The sequence below is a fragment of the Limulus polyphemus genome, unplaced genomic scaffold (genome assembly GCF_000517525.1).
Source record: "Limulus polyphemus unplaced genomic scaffold, Limulus_polyphemus-2.1.2 Scaffold159, whole genome shotgun sequence".
Taxonomy (NCBI): domain Eukaryota; kingdom Metazoa; phylum Arthropoda; class Merostomata; order Xiphosura; family Limulidae; genus Limulus; species Limulus polyphemus.
The window spans coordinates 116,671-132,425 of record NW_013665769.1 but is presented as its reverse complement, the minus strand read 5'-3'; the positions used below and the strand labels follow the sequence as shown (position 1 = coordinate 132,425).

The 15,755-nt window shown below is 32.8% G+C and overlaps 1 protein-coding gene across 1 annotated transcript in view; it reads right to left on the bottom strand.

Annotated features, from left to right (window-relative positions):
* Positions 1 to 3,513: 3,513 nt before the first annotated feature.
* Positions 3,514 to 15,755, bottom strand: part of LOC106476813 (ETS homologous factor-like) — a 68,988-nt gene continuing 56,746 nt past the window's right edge. Inside the window, exons 7-10 of the mRNA XM_013937439.2 lie at positions 15,486 to 15,587; positions 12,449 to 12,529; positions 11,896 to 12,091; positions 3,514 to 4,006 (exon numbers count right to left, since the gene is read on the bottom strand). Coding sequence (XP_013792893.2) covers positions 3,904 to 4,006; positions 11,896 to 12,091; positions 12,449 to 12,529; positions 15,486 to 15,587 — 482 coding nt within the window. The 3' untranslated portion in view covers positions 3,514 to 3,903. The remainder of the gene's footprint in view (positions 4,007 to 11,895; positions 12,092 to 12,448; positions 12,530 to 15,485; positions 15,588 to 15,755) is intronic.

Sequence of the window (15,755 nt, the reverse complement as noted above, 5' to 3'; positions counted from 1 at the left end):
TTTTGTAATTAAGACAACACTATCGATAAAAAAGTTAGTATTTCTATTATGAATTCTTAAAGAAGCGAATTTTTAGTTATTTACAGAACACATGTATACAGTTAGGATTATAGAATAAAAACTTTTTCAAGCCTAAATCTTCTAAATGTTGATAGACCTCATTACTTTACAAGTTATGTTACAGTCAGAATTTCATTTTGCCATTCAATATTCTAGCATAAAAGTGGGAATAAACTCACGTTTTACTTTGAAGAAACACAGAGATAATTTCTTTGCAATTACCCGTATTCGTTTCTAAATTCTTAAACAAATCCTTAGTACATCTAGATAGATTAATTGGGATGAATTAATTTATCATTCTTAGAGCTGAGAAGGATGTTACTAAAACATTTGGAGGTTTATAAACATCTTTAATGTGTGTGCATAAACAGGCCAATGTAAATATACAGAGATGTATTTGAATACCGTATACCACTTGTCCTCTTTTTTTTTAAACGGAGTTTTTAATGTAATTTGAAGTTTAAGTCCAGTTCTGTTAAAAACTCCAGTGTTCCAGGGCGCGTATTTGTAAATGACGATATGTCTTGCCTGTGTAGATGGCTTTACAACTACCACATGAATATTTATATACGACCTTTGAACTTAAGAGTGAAGATAAAATATCTTTAGTTATGCCTTTTTTTCGGTTTTTTTACTCAGTTTTTCAACAAACATAAAATACTCATAAATCAAAAGAACATCCCTTTTTCATGATTTTCAAGTTCCAACTCTTTTTTTTAACTACTTTTTAACACATAGGCCAAAAATGGATTTCATTTCGTCAAACGTGTAAAAGTTTTCTTGTTCCTAAAATATACCATGGTCTCTTTTTTCTAAAGTTTTTTGAGTTATTCATAGGGAAAAATTACTGACTGTGTTAAACAACATTATCTTCTTCGTACGGATATTTCTATGTCTGTTTATCCTTTATAACACTAATATCCTAACTAATTTTATTTAATCTACCAATTATTGTATAATCCATTAAAAGTAACAAAAAAACTGACTGATGAGTTTAGACAGCAGAAAATCCTTGTAAAAACTCTGATATATTTTCAAGGAAAAAAAATAAACGATTAACGTTTCAGTCTTACTTCTTTCTCAAATCACCATTAATGTTGAGAAACCTCTGGAGTCGCGAGTGATGTTCTTGTAATTCAGAACGATATCTCAACGAAAAGTTGAAAACCCAAAAGCTACAAGGACATCGTGGATTTTATGCTCTAGTTAAAAAAAAAGAACAATCTTTTCTATGTATGTTGTATTAAAAACGTTACTTTCAGTGGATTTTATGCTCTATTTAAAAACCAGTGCTCCCTGCATGTTTTATAGACCTAATTGTTTTTGTTTGCATTTTCTGAACGTAAACGTACGTTACAGAGAAAACAACAATAAACTTGTTTAGTTGACACTTATATTTTATAGATAGCGCATATAATTTATTCTTTTTCTTTCGTGTCCATACTCGTATTGATGAAATAAACTAAACTGAAGGTTTCACAGACAAATAATCTACCCAAGACCTTGAAACACCTTCAACTCTTCAATATCACAGTTGAATACTTAAATTACTTTCAACATATAAACAATTTTCTTTGAAGTAAAACTTTGTCTATACAAAGAGGAATTTTTTTGTTAAATTACATTTGTTATACCAAGAACTAGTTTATAAAGAAGTAGAACTACAAATATTAAACTGGCCATCATACAAACAATACATTTCCATAACAACTTTATAGTGGTTAAAAGCAACAAACATGGAAGACAAAGAGATATACATTTTTTACATGAATATATATGACTTTATGGGGTCTATATCATATAAGATTACTGATTGTAATAGACTACAAAATATAATGAAAATACGCTCTACTGTGAATACGTTGAACCAAAGCAATAGACAACTGATATATTAGCAACCATAACGTTAAAGGCTATAATGATATACATGTCATCATGCTATATCTTTAAACTCACAATATTTTATACATTTATCTAACACATGAAAGAAAAAACAAATCACTCATTTTTAATTACCAGAATCTGAAAACGGAGACTTTTTAAAATAATCCTTAATTTTATTTTTTAAATCCTTGTTTGGATAAAACACAGCGAACTTGAAAAAAATTGAATTTTAATTTTGTTATCATGTTTCGAAGCATGTTTCTTAATAGAAAGTTGTTTTTTTCTTATATCAAGGTGTTACCAATGCTAAAAGGCTTATCTTTCAAAGCTAGAAGTAAACCAATGGACATGATGAAATATTTAAATTTGATGGACTTTTCCTCTATATACTAAATAGTACACATTATTGATTCTGCCAAAAAGTTACCATTCCAATGTGTATGTCGAGGATTCGATAATAAATGTGTATTTATTAGCATGTGTTGGGTTTGGTATACTCTGATAACAAGTGCACTGTTTATTTTTTGTATAAATACACACAAAAAAAGGAGAATTCATTGTGTGCTTCTATTTTCATAGTGAATTGAATAATTGATTTGATTTGTTCACACATCTGTCGTCAACGAAACAAGGCCAGGACCCTGTATGGCCACAGGATGTTGAGGTACTTCCTATTATTCAAAGTTATTCATACATAAGTGGATCACAACCGGAGAAAAGAAAGTTCCCTACGTGTCATCATTCATCTCATTAAAACTATGATGATTTAAGTCAGAACTGAAGTGCTTTGACAGAATTTACAACAAATTAATTCTGTTATCGTCTTGCAATTTCTTATCACTTCACTGATCTTACCTAAAGGAACCTCGTCGTCTGTGGCTCTTACGTGTCCAACGTCGAAGATTAGTTGAAATGAATTTTCTCAAAATTCGAACCAATGTTGCTTTCACATAAAGAAAAACACGCTTCGAAACATAAATTGAAATTTCTAAAGGCTTCCAACTTATATACGGTGTGTTTTGTGATAAGTGTGTTTACGATTTACACGTTTACTTTAATCGTAATAGTATTTCAGAATGTTAGATTAACGTCTTAAAACTTCTCTTAAACCATATATTGACTACAGTCAGTGAGGATGTGCTGACTGGGGGATCGAAAATGTTTTCTTTATTAGAAAACAAGGTTAGTGCTTAAATATTGAAATGTTCAAATTTTATTAGAATATCAGTTTCATTTCAATAATATTCTTTTGAAAATATTGACTGTAATCAACAAAAAAGAATAAGATTTTTACATAAAATACGAAGAGCTGGTAGCTTTATTCAATGAGGAATAAAAAACGTCAATATCTATCAACAACTAATGCTTTAACAACACTTATATCTTTTTATTTAAACAATTGTTTCAATATAGAATATGAAACACTAAAATAATATGACAACTATAATTTGTTCTAACAGCTCCCGAAACCGAAGTTACAGTACATTTTATATAATATATCTAAATAATAGTTTTCAAAAACATATTAAGATCTTTTCTAAATATATATACACATTACATCTCTGTACAAGAAATGTGCTCTATCTTCTATAATAGCTTTAAACGTAATACAGAAAAAGTTCACTCTACGTTGTTATTTAGTGTTTTCTCATTACCATTCTTTCTCGTAGGTTTCCATCAACATTTTGCATCAATTCAATACTTTTCACAAGTCATGTTTAGTCTTAAGCTTACAACATTTTCTAAGCAAAAGATTGAGCTTTTCTTGATAGACTTTTAAAAGTGTCAAAAACGAAAAGCGATACTCAAATTTTTGAGCGCATCCTCCATAACGTCATTTAATGTATCCTGCGATTTGAGGCTGAGTCGAAATATTTCACTTACCGATTAGAGTATAGTCTATGTTGAGTAAAGTTACAAAACGGTTTACTTTGAACAAATGCAGTAGTTTGTAGTTTACTAGTACTGGATCTGAGGTCTCCAGCCGGTAGCGTTAGGTCCAAATTTGTATACCAGACGGCGCCCAAACACAGGAAGCAGAACCTGACTCTTGTAGTAGTATCTGTTGTGTAAACAATTTCAATTAATATCTTACTAATTATCATATTAGCATTACCGAATAAAAGTTGTGTTAATTACGTGAACATTTTTCAGTTTTCAGTTAAGATTGTAAACCGATTGAAATACGCATTTTGAGCACACTGCTGTCTGGAATGTACCTGCTACCCTAAACACATTTCTTTTTAGCATCACACACTATTAAAACAACAACGTTCTATACTGTTTTTAAACAGCTCGCTTATCAGTAGTTAATCAAAGAATTATATTATATTTTGTGAACATTTGCTATTAAGCACAAGTGCTATAACCGCAAGAAACCCTTCTGAACTTTTTTTAATGAAATACAATCAAATAACGACGCATAAAAAGAGCAACAAAAAGGCAGAATGTTAATTATAACTACATGTTTGTTTAACGTTCTTCTCTTGGTCCCCACTAGTGCTTATTTAAACAATCAAAACGTATTTTTATTTATTTTATTTCAGTGACTAGTACAAAAGTAAGTTACTTATAATATAAACCTTGGCGTACATGAAGTCTAAGACTTGCTCACGTTGCTATATTTATACACTCTACTTTTAATAAAATATTTACAATACCTTTAGATTTGACATATTCGTGAAATCGAATCTTTTAACACAAAAGACAAAATAAACTTTTTGCACCTAACTACATATGCACGGTTGTATAAAAAAATAATATACCTAAATCAGTTATTCCTTTCCAATTATCAACAGGCGCACAATTAATGTTTGGTCATCCAAAACAATTGCCGTCATGAAATTATAATAAAAATAAGAAAACATGTGTTACAGACAATATTTACACGCAAGTATACTTTAAGTTTCAGTGCACCGTTCGAAAGCACCACCAAAAGTGCATGATTTGTTTTTTACGATACACTCGTGATTATATTTCGTGGCATTGATTTTGTATAAAGGTTTTTAACCAATATGAACATGTTTACAAAATTAATTATAATGGTTATTGTTCATGGCAACTAATGCTTAATTTTAAAGTCGTATGAAAACAATAAATTTAAACAAACCTGAAACTTAAACCACATAAAACAGAGTTCTGATGTTACGGACGCTACCTTAGAACATCATTTGAAGTTTTTTGAATTTAATGACAGTTTGAAATCATGTTTTAATATAAATGACAGCGTCCCACGGTAGTACAGTGGTAAGTCTACGGATTTACAAAGCAACAATCAGGGGTTCGATTATCACTGGTAGACACAGCGGATAGCCCAAAGTGGCTTTGCAATGAAAACATACAGACGGATTGTGACGGATTTGTTATTGTACTTAGATTTTAATATCGATGTTTGTTTAAATTAAATGTATATTTAGAAATGTACATAACTTATACTGTTAAATATGTGTTGTGAAACTCCCTCCTATTCTCTAAAGTTCTAGAAGATTCTCGAGTGTAAGAACCAAAAATATATGTGTGTACGTAAACGTTAGTGTCAATATTATTAAGTAAAACTGAAATTTCGAGAAACTCTCCATCGCCTATAAATATAAACAACTCGACGCGCCAAACAACAGTATCTATTATTGGGTTGCTGTAATTGGTGTGCTATAAACCTTGGAAGCTATAATTATGATTAACACTTACTAATCGGGAACTTCAGATATATTGACTAGAAACGTTTATAAATTTCGAACATTACAAATCATTCAACTTCAGTGGATTCACATCGGACATTAGTACTTATACAAAAACATTACCTAACGTCACCGTTAGGAAAAATCGACGTGTGATCAGTGAATTTCACAGAGCTAGCTAGCTTCCTACTATGTGAATTGTACCTACATCAACTCGAAATTAACTCGCTCATCTTGAACCCTCGATAAGACATCAAGGAAGTTCCAGACTAGAAAGAAGACTTTAAACTGTTTGAAAGTTTGTGAAACTTTTGTTTATAAATCATTGTTTGTAATAACTGTAATTGTAAATTGTATTATTGTTTATATATTAAAGCATATTTGTATTAAAAAAGAAACTGTGCGTATCAATCTTGTTGGCAAATATAATAAATTACACACATATCGGCATTTATTTAACTACTAAATTTAACTTATCATTTAGCTCGGTTTCAGACCATTCGAAATTGTAATACGTAACACAGACACACATTGAGTGACAGCATACAGACATTCTCTTACTCTAGAATGGATTAATATTATATCTTTTAAAATATTGGTTTTAAATAACAGGGATTAACCATTTCCATGAGGTACTAACAAGGATCCAGTATTGGCATGACTTAATGGATCCCTCCCTTCGTAAGTCAAGGAAATCCCAAAGATAGACGACCGTATCTTTCAGAGTGATGCGGTTTGTTTGTTGAGCACAAAGATACACAATGGACTATCTGTAGTGTACCTACCACGGGTATCGAAATCCGGTTCTGAGCGTTATAAGCTTTCGGACTTACCGCTTAGCCACTGAGAGGTTCCTGTGAGTCGTAGGGTCTATTAATGTTTGTTACGTACAGTGAATTGTTAGATCTTTGGTTTCATGAACATTTGGGAAACATAAAAGCACAAGTAATCAAATCAGCAAAGTATAACTTAAGACATATTGTACTTCATAGATTGTACTTCGTTTATCTCATGTTCTTCTATGTATCCAGGGCACACTTATAAGCTGAAAAGACAGAGTGGATAAATTGTTGTTGTTTGTTATTAAGCACAAAGCTACACAAAGGGCTATCTGTGCTCTGCTCACCACGGGTATCGAAACCCGGTTTATAGTAGTATTAGTCCGCAGACATACCGCTGTGCCACTGTGGGGGGGAGTGGATAAATATATATTTGTATAGCAAGATATATTACTTGTTAAAGGTAGTTACTCAAAATAGCTTAACGTAATGTTTCTGCTTGAATTTTAAGCAAACCAAACCATAACGAGAGAAGTGTATTAATTAATGAAACAATTATATGATATAGAAAAATAACACCACTTAGATTAGCTTTATATTTCAGCATGCCCCGTATCAGGAATTATTAATGCATTAGTAGACAGTGACCTAAGAACTCTAAAACCTTACACTTCATCTTTGTGTAACTTTTAGTGACCGAAGAATATAGTAGAAAGGGCAAAGTAATAGGGAAACTTTAATATATATATATATTACTATAGCACTTAGAAACAACAAAGGTGAAAGTTGTTAGATAAATCACAATTATATATCCTTGATAACCTAATCGTTTTATGGGATTATTTGTATATCGAGTTTCTAGGTTTTATATTTCTTCATTCCCTCACAAGTAGGTAACAGTATTCAGCATTCTATGTATTGATCATAACATAACTATCATCATGGTTTTACCACAAGCACAATAGATTTTCGATATTTATTAGAAATACTAGCATTGTGAACTTTCCTTGTAGTATGCTTAGCTTCTGACCTAAACATGTCATTATAACATGTCTCAAAATAAAACTTGGAAGAATATTGTTTGATTAGATAACTAAGAAAACATCTGAGAAAAATATCACTTCAGAAAGGAAATGCAATTTTACCTATAAGTAGCTTCTTACATTTAATTACTGAATACAAGTAGCATCTCGCTACTAAACTGTTCTCAAACAACTTTAAATAAAAGGAGTGACGCGGGCCAGGAGTCGAGGTTTCAGAAGCTGGTCGTCGCAAACGGGCTACCTTTTGAGAAGCAGATCTTTAGAGTGTACAGAGATCAGGCAAAGAAACCATGGTTCATTAGTGAAATTATGTAATTATCACAAGACGATCATGTTTCATTGATTAGTTTGATAGTTTATTAGTACCACCACCACCATAAGTGTCACCAGATCATGCACATAGACTATCACCACCCTGAAGATCGAGGTCCAAACTTGTATACAAGTTTCTTAGGAAGACCTTTGTTCTTTGGAACTGGCGCCAGAATACCAATATTGTAGTAGGTCCTAAGCGTAATACAGAAAGAATAGAGTTAGTGACATTACCGCTACTGAAGAACTTTTGTTCAAAGAAAAAATGGAATAGAATATGAACTAAAATGTTCTTAACTAAAAGTATTTTAAATATTAATCTATTGTTACTTTTTCGATAAACATCCCATAGATAAGTAATTCAAAAAAAGATAAATGTCGCAGATTAAAGAAAGATCATACAGTTTTATACACATCTTGCTAATAAGTGAATAGATGCCTACTCAAGAAATAATGCATTTTATTAAATAAGCAAACATGAAACAAAGGGTACAACAGCATTACGATAAGTATATTGTGAATTTGCCCTTTACAATATTTAAGGAAGTCATCGTTACCTATCGTATTCAGAAGATATGAAATCTACACCAGAGGGGGGGGGTCATCAAACTCCTGACGAAGAATTTGGATGAGGGTATCCTTAGAGATTGCTCGTTCTGAAAGTTTTCGCACGGGATGACCAAGAATGGACCACACATCTTCAATATTGTTCATATTTACCAGTTGGTTTGGCCACTGGAGGACGGTAATGTCCTGATCTTCAAGACATATTGATCACACATCTTCAGTATGGTTCATATCTACCAGTTGCTTTGGCCACTTGAGGATGATAATGCCCTGACCTTTAAGCCATATGGATCACACATCTTCAATATGGTTGATGTCTACTAGTTGCTTGGGCCACTGGAGGACGGTAATGCCCTGACCTTCAAGCCATATGGACCACACATCTTCAATATTCATTCAGTTTCCAAAGAGAAATACTCCCGTATTTTGTCGTGGCCCAACGAAAGTTCCTGGGAGGACACTCGTCCACTGTTCGAGAATTGTACAGATCTGCACTTTTCGAAAAAAACTACGATGTGCTAAAAGGCAGGATGGAGTGATAGCATTTGTAATATCAACTTTTGTCTGGTCTGAGGAGTGGTTCCCATATAGCTATTTCATCATTGTAGTCAATGCTATAATGAAAACTTCTTATTGTATTGGAACACATTTGCGCATGTCCTGCAACAGTAGCAGCCGTTTGATATTGTTTCTTATCAGAGCAGGAAGATATTGTTCTGATGGTATTTAATGCCTGGACGTGCAGAAACCGTTGCAATGAGAATGGAGTATTGCCACCTTATTAATCGTGGACAATAACGTTTCAATAAAATTGCACGTGACTTGATGATATCTCGATGAATTTGACCAGTTCCATCGTCCAGCTATGTGACAATGTGAAAATACAGCTAATATCCGTGGACCCTTTCGTTTACAGCATGGCTTGTTGCATTCAGTGTCGTTTTCAAAGCTATACCCGTGTTTAAGTGTCAGTGTTATTTGAATACGATATCATGAAAATGTTCGATTTGTATTCCCAGAGTTTTAAGATGTCTATTTACTCGCTGGCGCAAATCAACCAAAACATATATTAATGTTTCTCTTACATAACCCAAAAATGGTGATTTAAGTTTTGTTGCTATTTCACAAAGAAATTCAAAAGTTTTCGAAAACTACAATTTCCGATAGGATATACAGGACTTATGTGTTTCAATTTTGAAAACTTAAGAAAAATCTATCAATTAAAAATATTAATTGTGAACTGGAATAACTAGAAGTTTCCCTACTAATACATAATTAAATTTCTTATCCCTAAAGAAACAAAAAATATATATTTTAAATCACTTTTTCAGATTTTATAATGCTAAGACTGACTATTTTCATATTTATCACATAAAATTCTGTAAAACTGTATTTCTCGCTTACGTTTATTACTTTATACCTTAGAAAACAGTATACATTTAAGGAATACTTCGTGAGTACAAACACATATATGTATATATAATATCTATATGTCTGTGTTTTTATTACATCAGATAAATATATTATATACATTAACTAGAGTACCCGATCCTTGGACGGAAGTTATGTAAATTCGTGATTAATGAAAGGTTATTTTAGGGCATGAAAAGTTGCTTTCCTTATATGTAATTGTAAAAAAACGCCAATACAAACTGCAAAATACAAAATGTGAAACCGTAAATTTGCATATATCTTTGCATGTACATAGCAAACCCAATCGAGAAATTATGATAAAAGAGGCTATATATATCTTAACCATGAACCTTCCTGTACATAGAACTATTTACAGATCATGAAATGAGAGCCATGCCATTTAGCTACCGTTTCCGTCCATGAGGTAGATAGAAATTTATGTTGCCCGGACTTGTAATATATCTTCCAAGGTAAGTTGGTGTCTGAACAGAAATATTCACACAGAGAAACCTTTTAACGATTTGAATCTCAATGATACTTCACTTTAAAGATAGAATACTTCTGTGTTCTCCATAGCAGAGAAGACGTTCACACAGTAGAGCGTTTAGGACAGCAACGATAAAAAGAGTACTCCCGTATTCTCCATAGAAAAGATGTTCATTCAGTAGAGCGTTTACGACAGCAACGAAAGAAAGAATACTTCCATGTTCTCTAAAGAAGAGAAGAAGTTAGCATATCAGAGCGTTTACAACAGCAACGAAAGAAATAATACTTCCGTCTTCTCCATGGAAGAGAAGAAGTTCATATAGTAGAGCGTTTAGGACAGCAACGAAAGAAATAATACTTCCGTCTTCTCCATGGAAGAGAAGTTCACACAGCAGAGCGTCTAGGACAGCAATGAAAGAAAGAATACTTCCATGTTCTCTATTGAAGAGAAGAAGCTCACACACTGTAGAGCGTTTAGGATAGGAACGAAGTTCTAGACCATTCTCCAAGGCAATATAGAATAATGTTCTTTTCAGTAAAGTGAAGACTACACTTACGAAAGAAAACCTCCGACCATAAACAATATTTTCAAGACTCACAAACTAAACGTCATGTTTTCTAACCACATCTCAAATTCAATGGTTGTTTTCACGAAAAAGATTGTCGCAAGAAAAAACAAACTGTGGTTAAGTGTACGCTCGGAAAGTGTATCTCCAATACATTAATTGTTTGTTTGTTTTTGAATTTCGCACAAAGCTACACGAGGGCTATCTGCGCCAGCCGTCCCTAATGTAGCAGTGTAAGACTAGAGGGAAGGCAGCTAGTCATCACCACCTACCGCCAAGTCTTGGGCTACTCTTTTGCCAAAGAATAGTAGGATTGACCGTCACATTATAACGCCCCCACGGCTGAAAGGGCGAGTATGTATGGGGGGACGGGGATTCGAACCCGCGACCCTCAGATTGCGAGTCAAGCGCCCTAACCACCTGGCCATGCTGGCCCGAAGACATTAATTTAACTGTTTATGAAAAGTCTCACAGGAAAATGTGACAATACTGGGCTAGCTGATCGATAAAGAAGCAGATCTCGTGAAAATAATTTTAACAGACATATTGTTAGGAAGCAGAAGAAGCAGATATAGTCTTCAGTGCTCCCCCCCCCCCAAAAAAAAAACATACATGACGTTAGTACTCTTTTTTTTCCGATATTAAGATAACAGATAAATTACAATATTGCATTACGTATTAGAAATTTTGGCACAGAGTGGGCACAAGTAGTGTACAATAATTACTTTTTGAGACAACAAGGAACTAAGGAAGGTTTCAATTACTTAACTAAGATGTAGTTAATATCACTTAAAAAAGAAATTAACTTATTTTATTTGTATTAATTATTTGAATAATACCTCTACTTTAGGAAATAGGTTTATTCCTTCTATTTTCCACAGCCATCTCAAACTATTTAAATTTCTATACAGTTTGTATTTGCAATTTAAAAAAAAATCGTAAAGCTTTATGTAATTTGATTTATCAGGCAAAATATATGAAGAAACTGAGTTGAATCAGAACTCATAGTAATAACAAACACGAATAAAGGTTTAATTCTAGTAAAAAAAACAATAACATTAAACTATTTATTATACACTACAATTAGTTGTATTGAAACCATTCACACCTCATTGCTCTGCTCAGCTTTTCGTAAGTCATGCTGGTGTTCTGTTTGCGTTCACCCCACAATTTGGCGACTTTGTCCGATTGTACGAATTTGAAAATTCCTTCTTCGCGTCGCTCCCATCGTATGTAACTAGGATTGTACACTGGATTCAATAACAAATCCCGAATAAACTCCCAAAGTTTTCCGTGTCCTTTTCCTGTAACGATGATTATACCCAAGTTTAAATACATACATATTAAAAGGATTTATATGTTCTTACGAATTTTTAGAAATGTTTCATCGTCAGTGGCGAAGCTTTCACAGTAATTGTTATTAAATAGAACCTGTATCTCGTTACGTAGTTACTTATACTCATTGTTAAATATAGGTGAACATATTTTTAAAGTAAAACAAGGAAAGAAGTTAATAATCATGATAAATTTTTCTAATCTGAATGTAATATATAATGTTAAGAAAACATGAAAACGAAAACTGAACGTTTCAAAAGTACAAGTTAATGAAATACTTATCGATAAAAGATAAAAAAAACACGAAAATTTATTGTATTTCTTACCTTGCCTATTCCGGGACTTAGCATCTTTCTTAGGTGGCCTCCCTCTTTTACCTGATCCAATCTTTTTTGTAACCAATGAAACTAAAGGAAAAACATTTATGTTATTAAAGCTTTGGCTGTCCACGTGTTTGTTTTTGTAGCATCTGTTAACGCTCAACAATATACAACTAGTTGTATCACTTGTGTTACAAATGGACCACAAATATTATACAGACATCAACCGAAATAACAAACTTAATTATATTTCTGTAATTCATAACAATATTGCTTAGCTTGTAATAATAAAAATAACTTATGTGCATTATTCAATGAAATGTTTAAATTTCAATTAATTAAAAAATGCGTATTGCAAATTATATATTTATTAAACGAAGGAACGATATTGTTTCATTGAGCAGACATTAAAGAGTTAACATTTGTAATGACCTGAGCAGGAAGACGTTTCTCTCTCTATGATCAGGAATATTTGGTTACTCTCACGAACATGAAACACCAATAATGTAAAACACAGATGACTCATCTATAAAGTTCTTTACTCTTACGGCGGTGGTTACATAGATTTGTTTGTTTGTTATGAATTTCGCGCAAAGCTAAACGAGGGCTATCTGCGCTAGCGTCCCTAATTTAGCAGTGTAAGACTAGAGGGAAGGCAGCTAGTCATCACCACCTGCCGCCAACTCTTGGGCTACTATTTTACCAACGAATAGTGGGATTGACCGCCACTTTTTAACGCCCCCACATTTGGAAGTGCATGCATGTTTGGGGTGATGGGGATTACACAGGAGAAACAGGTAGAATTAACATGTTAAAGACTGAGAAGAACAGAAATATTCCATAAGGCTACATTATTCCGAACATGTAATAAAAAACTGAAAAATATAAGGATGATGTATGGATGGCAATGCCAAAAAATACAGAAACAAGGTAGGGATGAATACACAAAACCATACAAAAAATATCTACATAAGTAACAAAATATTTCCAAGAAAAACTTTTATCTACAGCTAAATGTTGAATTCCTTTCATTTGCATGAATTCAGGTTTGAATAAAAGCATTTAAACTGAATAATGCTGTAAAGACTAACAATCACTAATTCCCATAAGCTTGTAATATTGACTCAGCGGTTACTTATGTAGAGATTTTTGTATGATTTTGTGTATTCATCCCTACCTCGTTTCTGTACTTATTGCCATTATCATCCCTACATCATACTGAATTTTCCAATTTTCTTTTATTACTTGTTTCCCCTCTTTTTTTTTTAATGAGTTGTCTTGATGGACGTCTTATATTGGAGTTAGTAAAACACTATACTGCTTCTGCACTCCCCAAGTTAAAAGGATTAACGAGATTCCCACTGTCCCTATCTACTATCTAGCGAAACCACAGCCAAGGGAACGGGCTTGGAGAAATCAGTCTTTTGGCTAAACTGGAGGCCTTAATAGCTTTTCAAAACCTTGAAAACCTAAATTAGGTGTTTATAAAAGCCTTTTACATTTTTACAAGAGAGATTTGAGACAATGATGAGCAATACATAATATGTAACGGCTATTTTTTCCCGGCTCCATCCCTACATACTATACACTACCGTGCTTAGTGATAATCTGCCTTAGCCGAAAACACCAAACTGGATTTTCTATAGACAGAGAATCATTAACGGGGCGTAAACCAAACTAGTAGTTTTTATGCATTTTGTATGTAAAATTACATTCCATTATTAAGGTTAATGTCATTATCCATTTTGATTAAAATAGTTAATATACATAATATATTTATTTTTACATTTATCTATAGTAGTTTGCCTCCCAGTGGCACAGCGCTATGTCTTCGGACTTACAATGCTATAATCCGGGTTTTCGATACCCGTGGTGGGCAGAGCACAGATAGCCCATTGTGTAGCTTTGTGCTTAATTACAAACAAACAAACAAACTCTAGTCTGAGGAGTTTTATACATTGTTAATTTAATATATAGGTTTATAATTGATATAAATTCCCTGAGCTGTCCGAATTATCGTAAGGTATTTGGTTTACGGCCAAAGACACTGATAACTGCAAAGGTATCCAACTAATAAATCAATGTTACTTTTAGTTGTGATCCATGAAGTTAGCTTGGTTTCATCAGAAGTTATTGATAATATCAAATTAGCACTAACGCCCAATCCTGGACACAGCTCTAAAAAAATATCAAAGAATCCTTTCCCGTCAAAATTCAAAAAACCTTGAGATCATCAATATTTGAAATTTCTCTCTCTCCCCCAAACAATACAGTCACAATAATTACGTCACAAAACAAACAGCCTTTGAACAACCAGACATCTCAAACACTATACAAATGTCATTCAACAGAACTCAAACGAGAGCTCTGCAACAGGTCAGCACCTCCAACATAAATTCCCGCGACACAAGAGACAAAGTGCTTAAAGAAGACTTCAGCATAGAGCCTGAAATGTCGTTCAACTTTAAAACACAAGGGAAGAAGAATCCTTTATAAATTTTAACCCGAAACAGAAACGGTGTGAAGTTTTGAAATATAGATTCAATAAAATTTATGTAAACTAAGTATTTACGAAAACAGTGTATTTTGATTAACTTGTTTTCATAAACGCATAAAATTTAAAAGAACATTCTTGTTATTTCTACATAACGGTATTATATAGTTTGATTATTGTTAGCAGTAGCGGTACTGTTTTAATTTTAAAAACATTCCTGTTATATAGTTTGGCTATTGTTAGGAGTAGCGGTATTGTTTTAATTCATTTATCTTTTAACAATGACAAACAGGACACAAAAAACCGTTGGCACGTCGAGGCAGCTAGTTCTGGTCAGTAAGTTGTATTCATTGTAAGCTTAATAATTATAAAATTATAGTGCTATACTGTCCGTCAGTACACGAATATGAACCTTGTGGAACTGAAGTGAAAATGATAGGTCTTTAAATCTAGTTTTGCTTACTTTTAACTTTTGATTTTCTACATCATTTCCAGTTTTTTTTTTTTATATTATTCTGAATCACGTTAATCTAAATCACTGGAACCTACCTGGTTTATGGACGGAGTTAATGGACGGTATAAATTGAACAGAACTAGCTTGCTTCTCACTCAAACAACTAGTGGCGCTACTGGTACTCTCGGGATCGGAATCTATTGTAATCGAGAAAAAATAGCAAGTTCAGGTCATTATGCTAAAGACAGTTTTCTGACGCACGATATACCAAGTAAATAGCTATTTTTTAATATTCAAATGAGTTATTTTGGAGTTAGAAACACTCACAGAACGTTGAATATACATTAATTATTTCACCAATTTAT